General features: G+C 34.1%; 4 protein-coding genes across 5 annotated transcripts; 3 read left to right on the plus strand and 1 right to left on the minus strand.

Annotated features, from left to right (window-relative positions):
* Positions 1–48: 48 nt before the first annotated feature.
* LOC18050668 lies at positions 49–6,992 on the minus strand. 2 transcript variants are annotated; one of them, XM_024190609.1, is made up of 10 exons: positions 6,634–6,992; positions 5,565–5,799; positions 5,338–5,424; positions 5,029–5,198; positions 3,901–4,040; positions 3,325–3,502; positions 2,618–3,212; positions 1,903–2,015; positions 1,157–1,400; positions 49–702 (listed from the first exon to the last, which is right to left on the minus strand). In XM_024190609.1, exons 1-10 carry the CDS (start codon positions 6,816–6,818, stop codon positions 472–474), a joined length of 2,178 nt encoding a protein of 725 aa, XP_024046377.1. In that variant the 5' UTR covers positions 6,819–6,992; the 3' UTR covers positions 49–471. The 2 variants fall into 2 exon arrangements, with proteins under 2 accessions (XP_024046377.1, XP_006448489.1); XM_006448426.2 differs by lacking the exon at positions 5,338–5,424 and having other exon boundaries at positions 51–702.
* Positions 6,993–7,134: 142 nt separating this feature from the next.
* Positions 7,135–9,645, plus strand: LOC18050669 (mitochondrial intermembrane space import and assembly protein 40 homolog). The gene is made up of 4 exons (XM_024191340.1): positions 7,135–7,416; positions 8,563–8,594; positions 8,670–8,795; positions 9,205–9,645. The coding sequence occupies exons 1-4, from the start codon at positions 7,308–7,310 to the stop codon at positions 9,388–9,390; spliced, it is 453 nt and encodes a 150-aa protein (XP_024047108.1). The 5' UTR covers positions 7,135–7,307; the 3' UTR covers positions 9,391–9,645.
* Positions 9,646–9,944: 299 nt separating this feature from the next.
* On the plus strand, positions 9,945–13,951 carry LOC18050670. Its single transcript, XM_006448428.2, has 6 exons — positions 9,945–10,431; positions 10,627–10,725; positions 10,855–11,032; positions 12,007–12,104; positions 13,344–13,405; positions 13,522–13,951. Exons 1-6 carry the CDS (start codon positions 10,003–10,005, stop codon positions 13,649–13,651), a joined length of 996 nt encoding a protein of 331 aa, XP_006448491.1. The 5' UTR covers positions 9,945–10,002; the 3' UTR covers positions 13,652–13,951.
* A 1,608-nt stretch (positions 13,952–15,559) lies between these two features.
* LOC18050671 (lipoyl synthase, chloroplastic) lies at positions 15,560–18,591 on the plus strand. Its single transcript, XM_006448429.2, has 7 exons — positions 15,560–16,062; positions 16,241–16,404; positions 16,977–17,067; positions 17,196–17,353; positions 17,525–17,696; positions 17,909–18,019; positions 18,182–18,591. The coding sequence occupies exons 1-7, from the start codon at positions 15,787–15,789 to the stop codon at positions 18,263–18,265; spliced, it is 1,056 nt and encodes a 351-aa protein (XP_006448492.1). The 5' UTR covers positions 15,560–15,786; the 3' UTR covers positions 18,266–18,591.
* The last annotated feature ends 595 nt before the right edge of the window (positions 18,592–19,186 follow it).

Genomic DNA, 19,186 nt, shown 5'->3' on the forward strand with positions numbered 1-19,186 from the left:
AATTTGTAGTGGCATTTTTTATTTTATTGTTAAGCGTTTACGTAATTGTGATTTTTCACTTTGTTTACTCTCTGTGACATTGCGAGTTTTCAGCCTATTGAATTTGTCTACCCCCAAGAGACTAATGGTGGAGAGTAATGTGCACCCTTGTTATGAAATAGGTAGAGGATGAACATTCCAAAGACGCATAACTAATTGAACGTGCCCTTTAGCTATTACAGAGGACTCTTGGGTCCAGGTTTTGACCTTGTTCAACTTGCAAAGAAGCTCTTTGTGGATAAAGTATCATCAAATTGCTAAAGAAAAAGATAAACCTAGTTGCGATCTAGCGATGGGATGATTCAGTATGAATATTTCAGAATTGATACTGCAAAGAAAGAAAGAGGGATTCATTCATTGTAAGAGATAAGAACAGTTTGGCAGAAAAGATTTCCACTTTTTCTTCCAGTTATTTACAATTGGATGCTGTTCTTATCGTTTCTTTTTCCTTTTCTCTTCATTTTTTATTAGCTGAACAGGAGCTGCTGGTATCCTAAACCACCATTCTCTTGCCCGCCTCAGCAACTTGTCACTGCTTTCTTTCCTATATGGCAGTTCCCTTGTGAAAGCCTCCAGATATACCAACAGAATTATGTATCTCGGAGGCACAAATACAAATACTGCAGCCATTAAAACCAGCAATAGGGCAACCTTGTCCGTGGCCTGCAGGCAGACAATATGAATATACTTAACATCGAAAACACTGAGGGAAGCCAGTCAAGAAGCATTTTCTTATGCACATTTGATTCCCAAAAAAGAAAAGAAAAGAGCATACTCTACTGATTTTTGTACAGTGATTTTTAATGATTTACGTCTTACAATATACTGCTCCAGCAGAAATTGTGTTCAAGAGAGGGGGAAAAATGAAATACAAGGGACTCTACTGAAACTACCAGCAAGAAAACCTGTGCAAAGTACCACTTCCTTACTGGGGACAGGTTTGTGAGACCATAAAAGTAAAGACAGGCTTGTGAGAGCATAAACTTAACTACAATGCCTTGGGTAAAATATGCAAGGATATAGACATAGACCTTGTGAAATAACAATATTTTCGTATGCAGTATATTTTAGTTTCTAGTTTTGCTTCAAGAAACTGAGCATGTCGCTGAACACATACCGGTGGCAGTGCTGCAAATAGAAGAGCTCTTATTTTCAGAAGAATAATATTTCCATCTTGAATTAGTGCTTCAAATTTAGATATAGCTTCCTGTAAGGTTAGCAGCTGCTCTACTGCATTTTTATTAGGGGGTAGTATAATTCTGAAGGGTTCTAAAGGCTTTCCCCTGTTGAAAAGCCGGCTCCAGAGCATACAAACTGCCAAGAACACTGAAATTGATGCCAATACATACCTGATCCACCCCCTGTACATCAAATCAAACGCCTTATTGCACAGATTTGTCAAAATTATCAATAACAGTTCAAATTTCATAAATGCGGCAACTAAAATCACAAAGAAAATCCAGGTTAGTCAGTTTATGTGCATGAACAGTGGGCATAGTCAATTGAGTATACTAAATTTACCCAAAAGGAAACCATCTGTGGAATCTTGGATAGGAAATAACTTTCTTCACAATTAAGTTAACCATCCAACACAAAATCTCCACTTTTTATTGCTTATTTATCGTATTGGGACATTTACATCTAGGCACTTCTTGTCATTTCCCAGAAACTGAGTTGTTCATGCAAGTATGATGCAGTTACCGTCTTTATAACAAGGGCCATTTTATGTCCTGGAAAGTCTTGTTATACAAATTGCATTGAAACAAGTGAATTTATATAGAAGTCAGTTATATGGAATAATAAACTTTATGACACACCAATCTGCTAACCAAGTGCACTATATTGTGGTTAGAGATGTGTTACCTTAAAACAACCAAGGTAGTTAACATCAGAAACACCGTTGATTTAAAAGGGTCTTCCCAAGAGGCAAAATGTTCAATATGCCTGGCTATTGCAATAAGATGAAACAGTAGCTCCTACACCAAAAAGAAGAAAAAGAAAAATCTATCATTTTCTGAAATATGAACTCAAAAATTTCATTCAATAAGCTCTATAAACACTGAATTTCAGAAACTAATAATTAAAATCGGGTGAAACTTGCAATAAACTGGTTCTATCGATCAGAGGGAAGCCTATGATTGACTTCTATTAATGGTGCACATGTGTTTCAATACTCCTGCAAAAAAGTGCCCCTTCAATAGCTCTCAGAATACTACTGTTCAAAATCGAACGCTTAGCACCAACATCTCACTACTGGTAGTTGAGTTCAATCAACATTATTTACTCAACCTATGCAATGAGAAAAAAACATTTCACTACACTAAAAGAGATCAGAACAAGGCTAGTTTAGTTCAAAAACATGATTGATCAATCCAGCCTTCTGCCTAAATAAAAGTTAGAAATGATTACTATTCAACTATGGGAAGAAAATTAAAGCCAAGTTTTGTGGCATCTGTTGCAGAGTGATAAAAATGTACCTCTATATCCGTTATTTTGGACCCCCTCCACCCCCCCACCCCCCCCCCCCCCAAAAAAAAAAAAAAAAAAAAAAAAGAGTTCAGGACTATCTAAAATCAACCTTCATTACTGCAAGGTTTGTATCAATTCCTTCCACTTTCACTTGATTCACAGTGGCCTGTGCAGCTTCGACCCTTCCTGTGTCTGATATTGACTTTTTCACAGCTATCTCTAAAAGATTTGTCTCCCCAACACAAATATCGCCAACTACTTCCACTCCTGCCCCTAGATTTGACTCTTTTTGTGAATTCAATCCAAGTTGACCAAGTGTCAGCATAGCAACTGGGGACAGTTTCAATTTCTGTTTGGTATGCAGACTCTCAGTCATATCATGTTGGGCCCCACCAACACTCAAAAGTGCCAATCGACTTGAGAGAGTTTCCAATATTATATCTCCCTTTGGTAGGCTTTCAGCTAGATTAAAAGCAAGTAATGTTTTGTATTGAGATGAGCAGGTGTGAAAAGCTTCTCTAATTGCACGATATCTGAAAATGCCAAGTACAGCCCTTGCTAGTACTTCCGATTGTTGAATCTTGTTGAAGTTGTTTCTTCTAATAAACCTGTGTGCACGGAGGATCTCAAGACATATATCCAACCAATAGTCACGACGAGAATTGCCTTTAAATTCAGGAAACTCGAAATAAACGGGCTCTTCTCTGTACATGCATAAAAGAATCAAATAACAAAAAGGAAGATGAGAAACATAATAAATATGTAAGTTAAACAATTAGACAAACAATGTATGATGTATGTTGTCAGATAACATACACAGATGATGAGTTGTACATCACTGCTTTATCAAAGAGACGAGCACCCAATGGACCAGTCAATTCTGGTTTTATAACCTGCTTCAGGTCAGTTGCCAGATCATACCTAACAGCTTTGTCATATGAACCCATTCCCAATGATCCAAAGTACAGAGCATAATTAGTCAAAGTCAGGCGCCCTACACAAACAGAACTTCAATGAATATAAATAATGTCCTGAGAGGGGAAAAAAATTCCTTGATTGAAATAATTATTAGATTCTTCCAATTGAGTTGAGGACTCAAGACATTTCAGTAACTAGGTTGTAAAGACTCCATATATAGTATTCCTGAAAAAATGTGAATCACATCATTGCCATCACTAACACATTATCAATCAGAGAAGGTGAAATTACGACATTCGAATTTGGGCACACAAATACAAAACATTTTTAGTGGCATGCAGCTGAAAGAAATAAATTTGAGCAAAAATCTGCCACGTCCTATGATAAGGGTCCATTAGTTATAAACCCACATGGACAGCAGGACTGATTAAACCTCTAGATCTTTTGACCGATTTTCAGGAAACAATGACCCACCCGGCCAAGCCGACATGCCAACATGTTGCAGAACTGGTTGAGTGGGAACTGCACCATCAACATCAAGGGTGATTTCACCCTCATCAAGCTGAAGATTGGAAATTGAAAGGCCTAGTGCATTTTTTGCAACCTTGACAACCCTGCAGATGGGAAAAAAGAGAGAGAAATTCAGATAGTATCACTATTCATAAAAAATACAATCAAAACAATCAACAAACACAAGAAATAAGTCTACAAAATCACATACGGGTACATCCTTACCCTCTTGGTCTACACATAATACAGTTATGTAGTTCATAAACCCTCTTAATTAACACTTCAAATTATGAACAATAAACTTCCACGAGTTTGCCTTGGATTTTAAAATCTTTTCCCACCTCTTATACATATTTCTCAAAGAATATATTTTCATTCACCAGCTCCACAATTTAATCACTGCCAACTAAAACTTAAACAAAATGGGAATATAAAAACCTCACCCCTCATTTAAGCAAAATAGGAGAAAAACCATACACATATGGCCATATCATCCCTCAAAAAGCTGAAATTCGAAAAGTATAAAGAATGAAATGCAGCCTGTTTAGCTGTTTCTTACTCTCAATAATCAGTAACTAAGTCCTCCAGAGCACAATGGGGCAGATTTTATCGAACCTTTCATTTCATAACGAGATAATTACTTCACTAATCGACAAAAAGAAAATCTAAAACAACTGAAACAGCTGCTTCTTGTTCGAACAAAAGAGGCATTAATCTGTATTAGTGATTTAAAATGATATGTAGAAGTTTGTGGAATACACCACTCATAAAATGAACTTGAATTTGTTAAATTTATTGTTCTATTAATTTCAATCTAAAAGAAAGCCCAAATTGCATTAAAAAGGGGAAAACAATTAGGAGAGAACTGCTTAAAATATAGATGGTAAATTAATAAAATGCCAAGAGGAAAAAGAATTTCTAACGAACTTCCATAATATGTGGGAAGAAGCATCATGAAATAATATATCAGTGTATTTAAAGAATCTGAATATGTACTGCCCCATTAAATTTACATGAATTGACACGTTATTTTCAACAATACAAAAAAACTGGAGCTTAAAGAATCAACAAAGATCAATGAACATTTCATACTTGTCAAGGCTACGAAGATATTTGTCAAATATGAGAAAATGGAGCCGATGGCTGGAAGAGCTTGTAAGTGTATCAAAAAGATTGTGAACAATTATCACATCTGCAACAACAGGACAAGCAGGAGCTATTCGTGCAAAAGCCTCAGGCCCAATGGTTTTCTTGTCGTCAACCTGATGGAAATACACAATTAATCTGATCATTTATGGCCATAGACCGAAGATTGCAATCTTAACACCTGCCCAGCATTGGTAACTTGTTATTGTAACAAGTATGCAAATAAAGAAGGTTATAAGATGGCAACTAAAGAACCTGAACGGCCAAATTTGTGGAACTAAAATGAAATAATGATGACCCATCCTCATCCTCTAACTCCTCATTTATATAAGAAGGAGATTCCTACAGTTGAACAGAAGATAATGCAACAATGTCAAGCCTAAAAATGCAGAAGAAACCAAGGTTTCTAAACTTAAAAAATTTGGTCTGTATGATTAATCCTATGTCTTACAAATACAGCTAACAACAATGGGCTGTCTCACTTTGTTTTCTGGTTCAGTTTCAACACATGGGGCCTCCCATGCAAGCATCATGTCATACATCAGACGGCGGAACTCCGGATCACTCAGATAATCTGGATTTCTAGAAACCATGTTGAGTGCTTGGTATGAGCAGAACTCTACAAAATTTCGTGTATACGTCAAAAGTTGCTTAACAGTCTCAGGCAGCTCAATGTCAAAGCGGTGCTGTAATTCTGCAGTAGAGACTTTAAGGATCCTGCAACATTCAGAAATGTGTTAGAGGCATTACAATGACAAGAAATAACACTTTTCAGCTTAGTTGTTGAGCATCGTAGCATCATAGGAAAGGATATAATTGTTCTGAGTACCTCAAAGTTGTTTAAAAGTATACTAAACACACAATTTCATAGTGCATTTCACATTCGTTTCTCATCAATCATTTTCACATCCAATCAAATAGAGGCACCATCGCAAAATCAAGCACACATCCAAGCAGTTTCAGTAAAAATACAACTCAAATTTCAGTATGCGTATGGCATCAATTTATTATGCATCAAGTGACAGTAACAATGTATGCAAAACCTAATAAATCTACTATGATACAACATTGCATACCACAACACAATTAAAAGACTAAATCCAGATTGAGCCGAAATTCCAAGCATTTAATGTCATTGTAAGACAACTTTCTATACTGAAGAAGGCTTACTTATGAGAAGCTTATAAATACACATCTATTCCCAAAAAAAAAAGGAAAAAAGAAAAAAATTCTGATTCTATCAGTTTCGAAAATCCATCAAATAAAAAATGAATCTTTCTATCCATAAACATATGCATTGTAACATAAAATTAGCTAAAACACTAATTGAATTCTAACCCCACTCATTTCTAACATCCACCAAGTGAGGGGAAAAAAAAAGAAACTTTACGCAAATACATCAAAAGGGAAGATCTTGATGATCCCACCCAAACAAAAAAGGAATTAAACGAAAAAAAAGACCCATTTCACAAGGCGGCATTCTCTTCCAAATGAATCAACTTTGATGACAAATCAAACATTACTAATTATGAAGAAGAGTGAAGAGGGTACTTGGAACAACGGGCGACAACAGAGTTGGCGATAACAGAGAGCTGAGGAATGGGCCCGGGAGAATCGACCAGGGAGTCTTCTTCATTGGTTGAAGATTTCTTCTTGCGCTGAAACAGAGACCTGATTGAGTTTTGATGAGTTTGCACGAAATTCTCCAGCAGTCCTTTCTTTACAACAACTTCCATTTTGAAATTTGCTTTGTTTAAATGATATTGATTCAAGATTTTCTCTTCGTTTTATGCATATACTTAAGCTATAACGCTTCCATTTTCTGATTGATTTTCTATCGAGATCAATGAGCTTCCCCTGTTTCTATTATTCGTTGGTTACTTTGGCTGGTTTCTCTCTCAAGTAGTTGCTTTTATTTTGTTGTTTTGTTATTTTTTTTAAAGTTTTAAAAAAATACTTTTTAAAGCGTCAGCGAGAACTTTTGCTTTTGAAAAGTCATCATTATTTCCTTTTACTATTTTTATAAACTTTTTTCCGTAGGACTTAAAAAATATAACTTTCATCGATTGATCAGATAGCATTATTTCCAATTACCATTAACTTGTTATTTACATTAAAAAAAAATATATATTAACTTGTTATTTACATTTAAAAAAAGAAAGCCTCGGCTGCTCACTGCCAATTACCCAATAGCATTATTTCCAATTACCATCAACAAGGGTAACATGGGTCAAGTTCAAAGCGAGGCAATTGATCAGACAGAAGGGGAGCAGTCATCACCATCGTCACCAGACAGTTCTCAACATGCTGCTTCCATTGAATCTCTTATTGCAGGTTGCTTTAGTACCCTTGTTCTTTCCTAGCTATTTTACAGTCCACGTGGGCGGACACTGATGCCGGTGTTTGGTCTGTGTTTTAAGTATGGCGTATGATTGCTACATGTTCGTAGAAATGCCTGAGTGAACTATAGTTTATCTTTTTTATGTGAATAATGTGGAATTTTAATCATCAAGCCGACCTTTATGAATTCTTGCTTAGAAGTTGACTCTAAGCAGTTGACTACGGAAATTCTCAACAAAATCTGGTTCTTATTTATTGCTTTAGGCATTATGAAAATAGTGGGAATCCGAGTCCATATTCATTGGCAGCTTGTGATGCATAACAAAGTATGTTTTGATTCTAGGATTTTGAGTTTGTTAATGTTAACTTTGTTTATGCATGTTATTTTCTTGTATCTTTCCCTTACTTGAAGGCAGAACATAACTTTTCGAAAATAAAGAAGACAGAACATAAAGTAACTTCCCCTTCAAGCAAGACTGAAAGCTCCAATTACTTCTGAATTCAAAGATATCTCTTTCCTTTTAATTTTGCTTAATAGGGAAGCCGCTGTATCCTAAAAGGGATTGCATTCTTAGTGAGCTGTGTTATTTTTGGGTTTTGGGCTATTTTTGCTCTGTGTAGAGTTTTGAGTGTTTTGTTTCCCTTGGGACTTCCGGTCCTCTTCTTGGTGGATGTGTAGTTCCATTAATCCTGAAGGATTTTTTCATAGTTTAATATATAGTCTTTTGTCTGTTAGCAATAGGGGGAACCAAAAACAAAAAAGTGAAAGCTCCAATTAACTGGGTATAAATAGAAATTTCTACTTCTCAGTTTTGTTTTACAAAAGTTTTTACTTACCAAGTAGCATTGTTACATTATGTCTACAACATTGGAGGTGAAGATACAGTAATGAGAATTTTTTTATGGTTTTGGTTTATTGAAGGCATAAGCTTTTTATACTTTTACTTCTTCAGTTCTTCTCGGCTCTTTTCTAATGCTACATATTGCTGTGTTCTTTAAGGTTAATTCTGCATTGTAGTTGTGTGCTGTGTTCTTTGAGGTTATACTGCATTGTAGTTGTTGAAACTGCATCTGCAACATCTTTTGCATTGGTTCTTTCTTTTGTATTATACTTGACAGTTTCACTATCTGTTTACACAGAAGCTGCAGCATATGGTGATGATGAGAATGAGGTTAGTTAACTTTTTTGTAATGCTATAGTTGTCTATTTCAGAATAGCTACTAAAGAAGATGAATCTCATTTTCAGTCTCTGGATGAGAAGGCTCAGAAAGCATTAGAGTGCCCTTGCATAGCTGATTTGCGAAGTGGCCCATGTGGGGCTCAGTTTTCAGAGGCATTCCTCTGTTTTCTGAAAAGTACTTCCGAGGAAAAGGTAATTTTGACTTGATTTAGATTGTTAAGACATTGTAGAGCTCAAATCATATCAACTTTGTATTTGTAGAATTTATCAAACATATGCCTTTTTGTGCCATCATGAAGCTGGCCATAGCACGTATATTTCTCCAGACTTAAGAATCCTTTCAGATTCTTAAGTCTTATTCCACTGGAAATTGTATACTCATAATATTTCTATTCATTGGTTGGCGGAAGAGCTAAAAGAATCGACTTTGTACTGTTTCATTTATTTTATTGCATCCTCTCAATAACCAAACTGTTTCGTGTTTTGTTGGTCTTCATGCATGCTATCAAGCCCCTGGATGTTTTAATAAATTTTTCATCTGAGAGTTACTTCCCATATTTTTGTCCATAGCCCTCACATATTGAATTTACTTATTCTGTAGGGCTCGGATTGTGTGCATCCATTTGTGGCTTTACAGAACTGTATAAAAGCAAATCCCAGTGCATTTTCTAAAGACATTTTAGAAGAAGATGATGAAGTCAAGAATGAGGAAGAACCACCCCCAGAGTACAAAATTATTCCTCCGGTTTGGTCCAAGGAACCTAGAAGTCCAAAGTCGAAGCTTTAGGGAACGCTTAACATTTTTCATGTTACTTTCTTTTACAATGTAGAACTCAGTTACCTTAAGATTCAATTGTGTAGGATTAGCTGAGTTGATGAAGACGACATAATAGTATTCTCATTTCCCAGCATCTCCACTTTGATACACAATATGGATTACAATTTGCAAAGCAACTTCTGGCTTTGTGTTTGCGGATTGTGAACAAATGTTGTTCCCACCCCCTAATTTTGAAACATTGGCTATTGTACCACTAATAAAAATTCTTCAATTTAGCTTTTTGTTTTCTTTTTGGAATTTACTAATTGATAAATTCCAATATTGATAAAATTGTGAAGTACCTAATATTGATAAAATTGTGTCACTGGCACATAAAATTGTATAATAGGCATGGTATGGTGGATTTTTTTTTTAATTAATTTTTTGGAAGCAAAAATTTAGACCGGAATAGTTAACTAATAATTGAATTTTAATTTCTTTGAGTTATTATGTTCTTTCTATTCATTTTTTTTTCTATATAATAAATATTAAATTATAAAAATAACATAGAAAGGCCATTTAAATAAGCGTAATAAAACCTCAGTTAAAACACAAACACTCACATCAGAGAGTCTCTGCGTAATGGCTTCTCTTGCAACTTCTTCTTCATTCTCTTCGCTGCAGTTCCTCCCGCGACCCAAAATTCCCCAACCACCCTTCTCCTCTCCTTCTCTTTTGCTCCCACAAAGAAGAACAACCTATCAGTTTTCCTCCCTCGTCGTTTCTGCCCAAAACGACAAGAAGTCAACAACTACAAAGGAAGTGAAGAAGAAAGCAGAGGAAGTTGAAGTGGAAGTCGAAGAAGAGTTGCCATGGATTCAGGAGAAAGCTTTGGACTTGGTGGAGTTCACTGGGTCAGTCACCCAAGCCATTCCTGGTCCCAGGGTCGGCCAGAGCAAATTGCCTTGGATTCTCGCCGTCCCATTAGCTTATGTTGGCGTTAGCTTTGTCATTGCTTTTGTTAAAACAGTCAAGAAGTTCAATTCTCCTAAGTTCAAACGCAAGAAATTGGTTAGTGGAATTATCTCTGAACCCATCTCTTCAATTTCTTATTTTTGCTTAAAGTAAATGAGAAGAAGAGATTTTTACTCTCCATTCCCTGTCATTTTGTTTTGAGAACTAGGATATGTTTAGTGTTGATGTTTTGTTGTTTTTAATCTGAATGAAATCACCAGCAGTTGCTAATTTGAGATTATGTATGTTTAGGTCAACAAGAATGCAATGGTATGCAAAACAATAGATGAATTGTTCCAGAAAGGAGGAGATGCAGTAAATCCACCTGCTTTAAAGGGGTTAGTGCAAAAGGTGAGATACATGACACTGATGTTGGATTATTCATCTGTATTATATAATATCAAGTTTTGAGACATATAATGCTTGATTGTCGCTCTATTGTTTCTTAGATTTTGATACCAATTGCTAATTCACATCCAGACAGGTTTTAGCATGGAAGATGTTCTGCGGAAGTACATTCGTTATGCATTGAATGAGAAACCATTTAACCCGGATCTGGTTGTTAACTTAATCCAGCTCAGAAAAGCTTCTATGCTGGATGACTCCCAGGTTGCTGAAATTTTGAATGAAATCTCAAGGCGTATTGTTCGAGAGAAAGGTAACTTTGGCATTGCACAGCTTTTAGTTCATACTATTGTTTTTATCCTGTGTGGCAATTATCTGTTGATTTCATATTGATCTATAAAGCATACCATCTTTCACTTTCGTTTTATTCTAGATGAAGATGCATTGGATGAACAACCACCAATGCAGGCTTTGTTTGTATTCGATCCTGTTCATAACATCTGCTGTTTTCTTCATATGAAATGGTGCAAGAGTTGGGTAATTTGTGTACCAATTGTATCAAACTAAGCACTACAAGAAGTGGATATGAAAAGAATTCATACTTGGTGTTTATTGTGGCCTATAAATCATTCCAGTGCATGTTTCCTGGGGTTTTCGTAATATACCAGTTAGGTAACTTGTTTTTTATATTAGTGTTAGGTAATTTCGTTCTTTAGTTGAAATTTCAAAGAAATAGTTTTCTTTCATATAAGATTTGGGTGATAAAATTGGAAATATTGCTTTTTAGTCTTTCAAGCCTTGCGCATGTTTGCTAAATCCTGGGTAATTTTCATTTGGTAATGTTCAATTCTTTTAGGACTTGCATGAAATCTACGTGCTAAACATTTTTCTGCTGTGATTGCATATCGTGCTTGTTAATGCATGCCTAAAACTGTAGCTCAAGTAAGATTCTGGTTTGACTTGCATTATGGTTGTGGTTGTCATAAAGATGCAGTCATTGCTCTGAAGAGACGGGGAAATTATATTTGGAGCATAGTTCTGTAGGAGTTTTATCCTGAAAAGTAGCAAATGGACATCCAACTAAAAACCTTAGTCCGAGAAATCCATGAATGTAATTTATGATTTCCTGTCACATTTTTCTTTCTCTTTATGCTTCTTTTCTTCCTGGTTACTGGTATGGTGAACATGGAAATACTGAATGACCAGACAAATTGATTCATTACTATATTTGAAGAATTGCCCCAGCATTGATGATTATCTTTTTTTCTTTTTTTTTTCCTTCCTCAGGTCCAGTTGTCATGAATATGTCTGGGTACTCTGAAAAGGGATTTAAGAGAAAACTTGCTGTGCAGGCCCTTTTTGGAAAAGTTTTCTATCTGTCTGAGGTAAATAATGAAACATCTGTATGGTGACCTTTTATTGACTCCTATTTCTTGCTTCAACTGTTTTTGGCCTTGTTTCTTTTTTCTGTGAAACATAATTTTAGCCCTTATTCTGTTAATCTTTATGAGAGGGCTTGAAAACTACCTTTTGAAACAAGTCATTCTTTCTTATTCTGTTGAAATGGGTGTTTAGTCTGGGAAGGGTCTCTGATATTGCAGCTCTCATTTTTGTATGAAATTTGATTTGATATAGACATAGGGATATGGGTCTAAATCTGTTGAACAATTCAAGCTGCCTTTTTCTTTTGTTTTTAGTTCGGTTTAGGTTATGTCCCTGCAGTGCTTCCTGCGGGTTGAACTGTGCACTTGGTCTTCTCAAATATTTGTGCTCAGGGATGACATGGTTTCTTTGATATTCTGAATCTTATTTTAGTCACAATATCTGCATTTGTATGGGTAAAACAATGATCTTTTGTGTAATCCACTTGCATGTGGTTTTCCCATTTAATTCCACTTTTTTGTTGGACTGAAGTACTCTCCAGATGCTATATTTGAATTTGATTTCGATAGAACTTCATTAAATTAATACTCGATAAGTTGATAACCTCGATTAAATAATAGTTTCGGTCCCAATCTGGGGCCAACATGATAAATAATAATTTGACAAATTTATTCAATAATAAATTTTCAAAATGATCTTATTTTTCTATGAGATCCAATTAATACATAAACTAATAATTAATTAATTTGAAACTAAATACATATGATTAGCGTATGGATTTTTTTTTTTTGGCTGTACTGACATAATGTTTTACGCATTTAATCGGTTATTGTTGTATTTAATATGCTATGTTAAGAAAAATAAGAGAGAAATCAGCTTAATATATTGTTTCTAAAAAGTCTTTTCCTATGAGTTACCATTTAATCGTAATCTAGTTAAAGAATTATCAAGTGACTAATTTACTCAATCAATATCAAGCTTAACAGAATCACTGCATTCTTTAATTAGACTACCTCTATACTTAATAAAAATTCATATTATGAACATGATATCATCTTTATTAATTAATAATTATTAATTTATCGATATATTAATATTTGTTAAATTAATAGATTTTTCGTGAACTAAGGCTATTAATTTATCAGGAATCTACTGTTGCTTGATTAATTTTAATTTGTGAGTACTTACTCTGAATAAAATTTTCTGTTGACTGTGCTTTTGGTTCTAACTTTTTGGTTCAGCTGCCAGAGTTCTGTTCAAGGGATAGCTCCTTGATTGTCAAGGAAATATTTGGGGTGACAGAGTAAGCCTCATTCTTGCAGACTTTATTCTTTTATTCAGCATTTCCAAGTTCAGAACAAATTCTAAATGTTAGCCATGCTCACCATAAATTATGTCTCCTGTTTGATCTATGCTCAGTGAAGATGCAGACAAGCTACGGCAACATACTCTCTCAGAAGCTGGGGACATGGACTCACTTGAGAAGATGGTTAACGATTCTGATTCAGAAGAAAATTCTAATGAGAACTCATCCGACGCTGCTCCTTGATTTACGGTACCAAACTGAAGACTGTTTATTTAGAGAATAAGAAAGACAAACGAAAGGTTAATTCTAGGTGGTTCTCCAAATAGGAATTGTTCGTAGCAAAGTCTTCTCTACAACACATACAATGCAATTTTATACCGCTTGTCTGAACAATTTTGGTAGAAACGATGATCTTGTGTATACGGATGCACAATTAGGGGGAAAAAATCATCCGTCTTTTGTGTTATTTATCATTATTTAACAACATGTCAAAAACAACAGCTGTACATTTCTTCACTAAATGACATCCATACAATTAACAGATTGAATGATTTGAATCACACAGTAGCCATTCAGATTACAGGTCATATTATTGTAAATTTATAATTAACTTAGTGAAATAGTCAACAGTTTTGGAAGCTCTCTTTGTTTTGGAAAATTTCAACTCATCCCCAAACGTTTTGATGTAATTCAGTAAAAAATTATAATTTTAAAAATTATTTTATATATTAAAATGTTATTAGTCTCTAGACAAATTCTTTTATGTTATATTTGTATTCAGTAAAAAAATTTAAAGTCAATTTTTTAATTATTATATATGAAGGATATTATGGTTAAGAAAGAGATTTTAGTATCTTTCTATCTAAAATTTAGGAGTCTTCTTAATTATTTTTCTAAATCTTGCGCGTGTATATGTTATTTTTTCTATTTTACTTCTATTCTTCTCATTCTTTCTCAAAAATTAGGTGCATCTCTTTGTTTTTTATTTTTTATTGAAAAAAATTAAGAAGATGAACTTTAAATACTTATTTTTTTATCTGAAATTATAATTATACATATAGGGCATGTTTGGTGCATGGGATTGTGTGGTATTATATTACTATTTACATTAGTTTATTACTAAGAAGATGTTTGGCAAAATTTGAGACCTCATTATACTGCATTATAATGCAGCATAATGAGGCATGAGGCCGCATTACGCAAACCCGAGGAAACCTCGGGTTTGTGTAATGCGGAAGTTATTTGCCTCAATTGAGGCAAATTTATTTTATTAAAATATTATAAAAATAAATTATTTTATTATTAAATACTAATATAATGAATAAAATATAAAATAAATTATATGATAACATTATTTTATTTATTAATGATTAATTATTAATGTAAATAATATATTAATAATATAATATTATTTACATTAATATTAATTTTAAAATTAATATTATTTAAATTTATACAAATTTAAATATTTATAATTATTTTTATTAAATTATAAATTTATTAATATATTAAAATGTAAAAATAATAATATATTGTAAATTAAAATATAATTTAGTATTATTGAATAATAATTTATTAATTTATATTAACAATTATAATATTAATTATAATCTAAATTTATTATTTACATATACTATTAAATTTTATAAATTTATTTTATCATAATTATAATACAAATTTTAGAAATTTAATCATTAATTTTTAATATTTACTAAAAAATTGTTAAATTTCTACAATTAAGATTTCTATATTTATTATTTTTCTAAGTATTAATAAATATAATTTTTAATTATTTAATTTAATTAATCATAAAAATTAATACAATACAATGTAACACCAAATATAGTTTAATTAAAAATTAATACAGTACAATGTAGTACCAAATATTGTACAATATTGTTATAATACAATGCTAATGTAATACAACATAATACAATACACCAATATTAAAATAATACAATACAATATGTTAAACGCACTCGTATTACTTATAAATTTTCAACAATAGATTTACTACGTGGATAATTTTAACGGCAATTGGAGCGTGTTTTAAGTTTTCAATACGCTAGAAGTTTTATTGAAGTATGTCAAAACCTTTGGGGGTGGATTAAAATTGTCCCTTTAGTTTTGGTCCTTCTGGATACAAATATCCACGTGGCTAACTGGGAAGTAAGCCACAATTTAGATATTACAGTTGAAACCACCGAACGAATTAAACAGCTATCGACTGAATTGAATTCCAGGCGGAGAAATCGAAGCCCACGACGCTGAACTAACGCTTACAAAATAGGGGGGAAAATTGAGAAACCAAATTTATTATAAACGAGCCTCAAAATTTTAGCATTTTGTTTCCACAGCCACAAAAAGAAAACAGCAGAATGATTCATCAAGCGATTTGGAAACCTTCAAATTCAATTTCATATTCAATCCCGTCGAAAATCCGGTGCGAGTCAAGAACTGACACGGTGAAGGTGAAGCTACCACAAAGACAACAAATGGGTCTGCACACGGGGAGAGATCCGGATGTGAAGAAGCCGGAGTGGCTGAGACAGAAAGCTCCACAAGGTCAGAGGTTTCAAGAAGTTAAAGAATCTCTTTCCTCATTGAAACTCAACACTGTTTGCGAGGAGGCCCAGTGCCCCAATATTGGAGAGGTCTCTGAATTTATCTGAATTTGTTCAATGTTGGGTTGTTTGAACTTCTTTTTTTTTTCAACTTCTACAAGTTGTAATGTATTGGATTTGGGTGTGACTTTTTTTTTTTTTTTGGATAGAGGATTTAGGTGTGACTTAATCTAAATGTTTGAATTTTTTTTTTTTTTTTTTTGGGCAGTGTTGGAATGGAGGTGGGGACGGCATTGCAACTGCAACGATCATGCTTCTTGGAGACACCTGCACCCGTGGCTGCAGGTTTTGTGCTGTGAAAACCAGCAGAAACCCTGCACCACCTGACCCGATGGAGCCCGAAAACACTGCTAAGGCCGTTGCTAGTTGGGGGTAGGTTTTAGAAAGTTCAGTGGTTTAACTTTATAGTTGGCAATCGTTGGCCAAATTGTCCATCAGCTGTTAGTAACATTAGTAACATACCTGCTGCTATAGTCTATAGAATAGTTCATGTGTACTTTGGTAATGAATTGTTTAAGTACCGTGAGTTCTTTGCTTGTAATATAAATGTTTTTTGTCAACCATTTCTTCTTTTGTTGACCTTGTAGTGATCAAGCATGCCGTTCCTTCCCCTCCCCCACCCCCACCCCCCAATGACACTATGAATGTATTTCCGAAATAGTACTCGAGTTTGATATCTGGCTCTTGGTCTACTGTTCCATGAGACTTTGGGGGAATAGCAGTAACTTTTAGTTGATAGGATCCTCGGAGTTGATCCAGTTTTGGGAATGAATAGATTAATTGTTAAGTCGAAAGCTTTGAGTTGGTTATACCATAAATATTTTGTCAAATATATTTAGAGGATACTTCTGCTATTCTGCTTGGTGCATCAATATGCATATTTGCAGAAATTAAAGCTGCTATTATCTTAACTAACAATTTTGCACATGGCTTGATTTTTGTAGGGTGGATTATATTGTTCTAACGAGTGTAGATCGTGATGATATTCCTGATGGTGGTAGTGGTCATTTTGCACAGACAGTCAAAGCTATGAAGGTCTGCATCTCTTTTTTCCTTTGTTATTGAGTTGTTTTTTGACTGTTAGGTTTATCAAGATATTTATGGAGAAAGAGATTGGAGTTTGAATGAAAAACTTGATTGAATTTTCTACAACCCATTTTCAGAAACACAAACCTGATATCATGGTTGAATGTTTGACGTCTGATTTCCGGGGTGACCTCAGAGCTGTAGACACTCTAGTTCACTCGGGATTGGACGTCTTTGCCCACAACATTGAGACTGTGAAACGGCTCCAGCGAATTGTCAGAGATCCTCGGGCTGGGTTAGTTTTTTGTTTATGAGATTTTATATTAAATATTTGTTTTACTTCATCAATGAATTGACTGGCTTAAGGACTCGTATCACTAACTGAAAGAATGGTTTGATTGGATCATTTGCTGTGCATTATTATTGATCGCAAGTCCTAATTCTGCTATATAGTTTGGTAATGCAGGTATGAACAAAGCCTAGCAGTTCTAAAACGTGCTAAGTTAAGCAAGAAGGGTATGATAACAAAATCATCTATAATGCTGGGCCTTGGAGAATCTGATGATGATTTGAAGGAAGCGATGGCTGATTTAAGGTCTATAGATGTTGATATTCTGACACTTGGGCAGTATCTTCAGGTAAGTTTAAATACAAACATTCTGCAATGTATATCTATATAAATAGCAGAGCCAGAGTCTTAGCTCATTTTAAGCTGGCTGTGTTCTTTCCTGTTATGCCAGTGTTGCAAAGCTATCTTACGACTGCTCAGTGCTTGCAGTCAGTTGCCTCTGCCCATGTTATTCCTACTAACTAGTTGGACATTAACCGTTAGTTGGTCATATTTCTGCAGCCAACACCACTACATTTGACAGTCAAAGAATATGTTACCCCAGAAAAGTTTGATTTCTGGAAGGCATATGGGGAGTCTATTGGATTCCGTTATGTAGCCAGTGGACCCCTGGTAAGCTGGTTCTAGTAATTCTAATGTATTTGAAATTTATTCTGACATGAACATACATTTTGGTGGACTTTCAACATTGTAAATTGGATGAATTATCAAGATCAATTCTTCTTGCAAAATGAGCAAAGATTAACTGACTTATTCAATGTGTTGTTTTTCTAGGTTCGATCATCTTATAGGGCGGGGGAGCTCTTTGTTAAGGCCATGGTGAGAGAAAGGGCTAAAACCACTGTTGCTATGTCATAGTGGATTTTGTTAATCCATTTTAGACTGCAATGATATCTACCAAACTAATCAAAATTATGCGGCGGAAAAGCTGCTGTCAGAGCTAGTGATTGCAATGTGGCACGAAATTGTTTTGGGTCGACATTTTGTGCCATGATTCTTTACACATGATTTATTTAGTCGAGCTGCATCCTGCAATCCTTTTCTTAGCCATTTTATTCAAATTTTCGTTTAATATTTTGATCACAGTCATGGGACATTTATGTGTAACATTATTATACATCTCATAGCGTTCGATACTTCAAAAAAATTTACATTGATGCATCAAGAAGTTAGACTCGCCCCTCTATATATATATATAATTTTTTTTTCTCAAATAATCATTAAATGTTTTCTGATATATTAAATGTGTCGTGAGATAACTAGAGTGAATATAAATGTCGAATGTCTTCAATAAAAGTAATTAACATAAAAATGTTGGCATAAACTCTTAAGAAGTTAAGAAATTATTAAAACAAATCCACCTCACCATCATAACCGTAGTTAACATTAAAAAAAATTGTAGGCATTAATTCTTGCTTAACAAGTCAAGAAATTATTAAAGCAACCCCAACTCAACGTCATGGAATTAATAGAAATGAGATCAAAGTTTATAGTTATATTTCTTCCGAAGTTAGGTTTGACACTAATAAACCTGTAGTCCTGAACAAAGCCCTTCTTATAGTGAAGCCAAGGAATATAGCATTCGAACAAGAAGTTTATGAGTAAATTTTTGTTTGTTATTCAATCATACAATTTGTTTTATTTATTTTTACTAAAATTCTTTAAATAATTTTTTAACAATATTTGTATTTTGATAGTAGAATGATAACACCTGGAACATTAAGTTTTCAAAATGCACTTGTCAAAAAAACTTGTTAATAAATTGATGTCAGAAAGCAT

This window comes from Citrus clementina, unplaced genomic scaffold (genome assembly GCF_000493195.1).
Source record: "Citrus clementina cultivar Clemenules unplaced genomic scaffold, Citrus_clementina_v1.0 scaffold_2, whole genome shotgun sequence".
Lineage (NCBI taxonomy): Eukaryota > Viridiplantae > Streptophyta > Magnoliopsida > Sapindales > Rutaceae > Citrus > Citrus x clementina.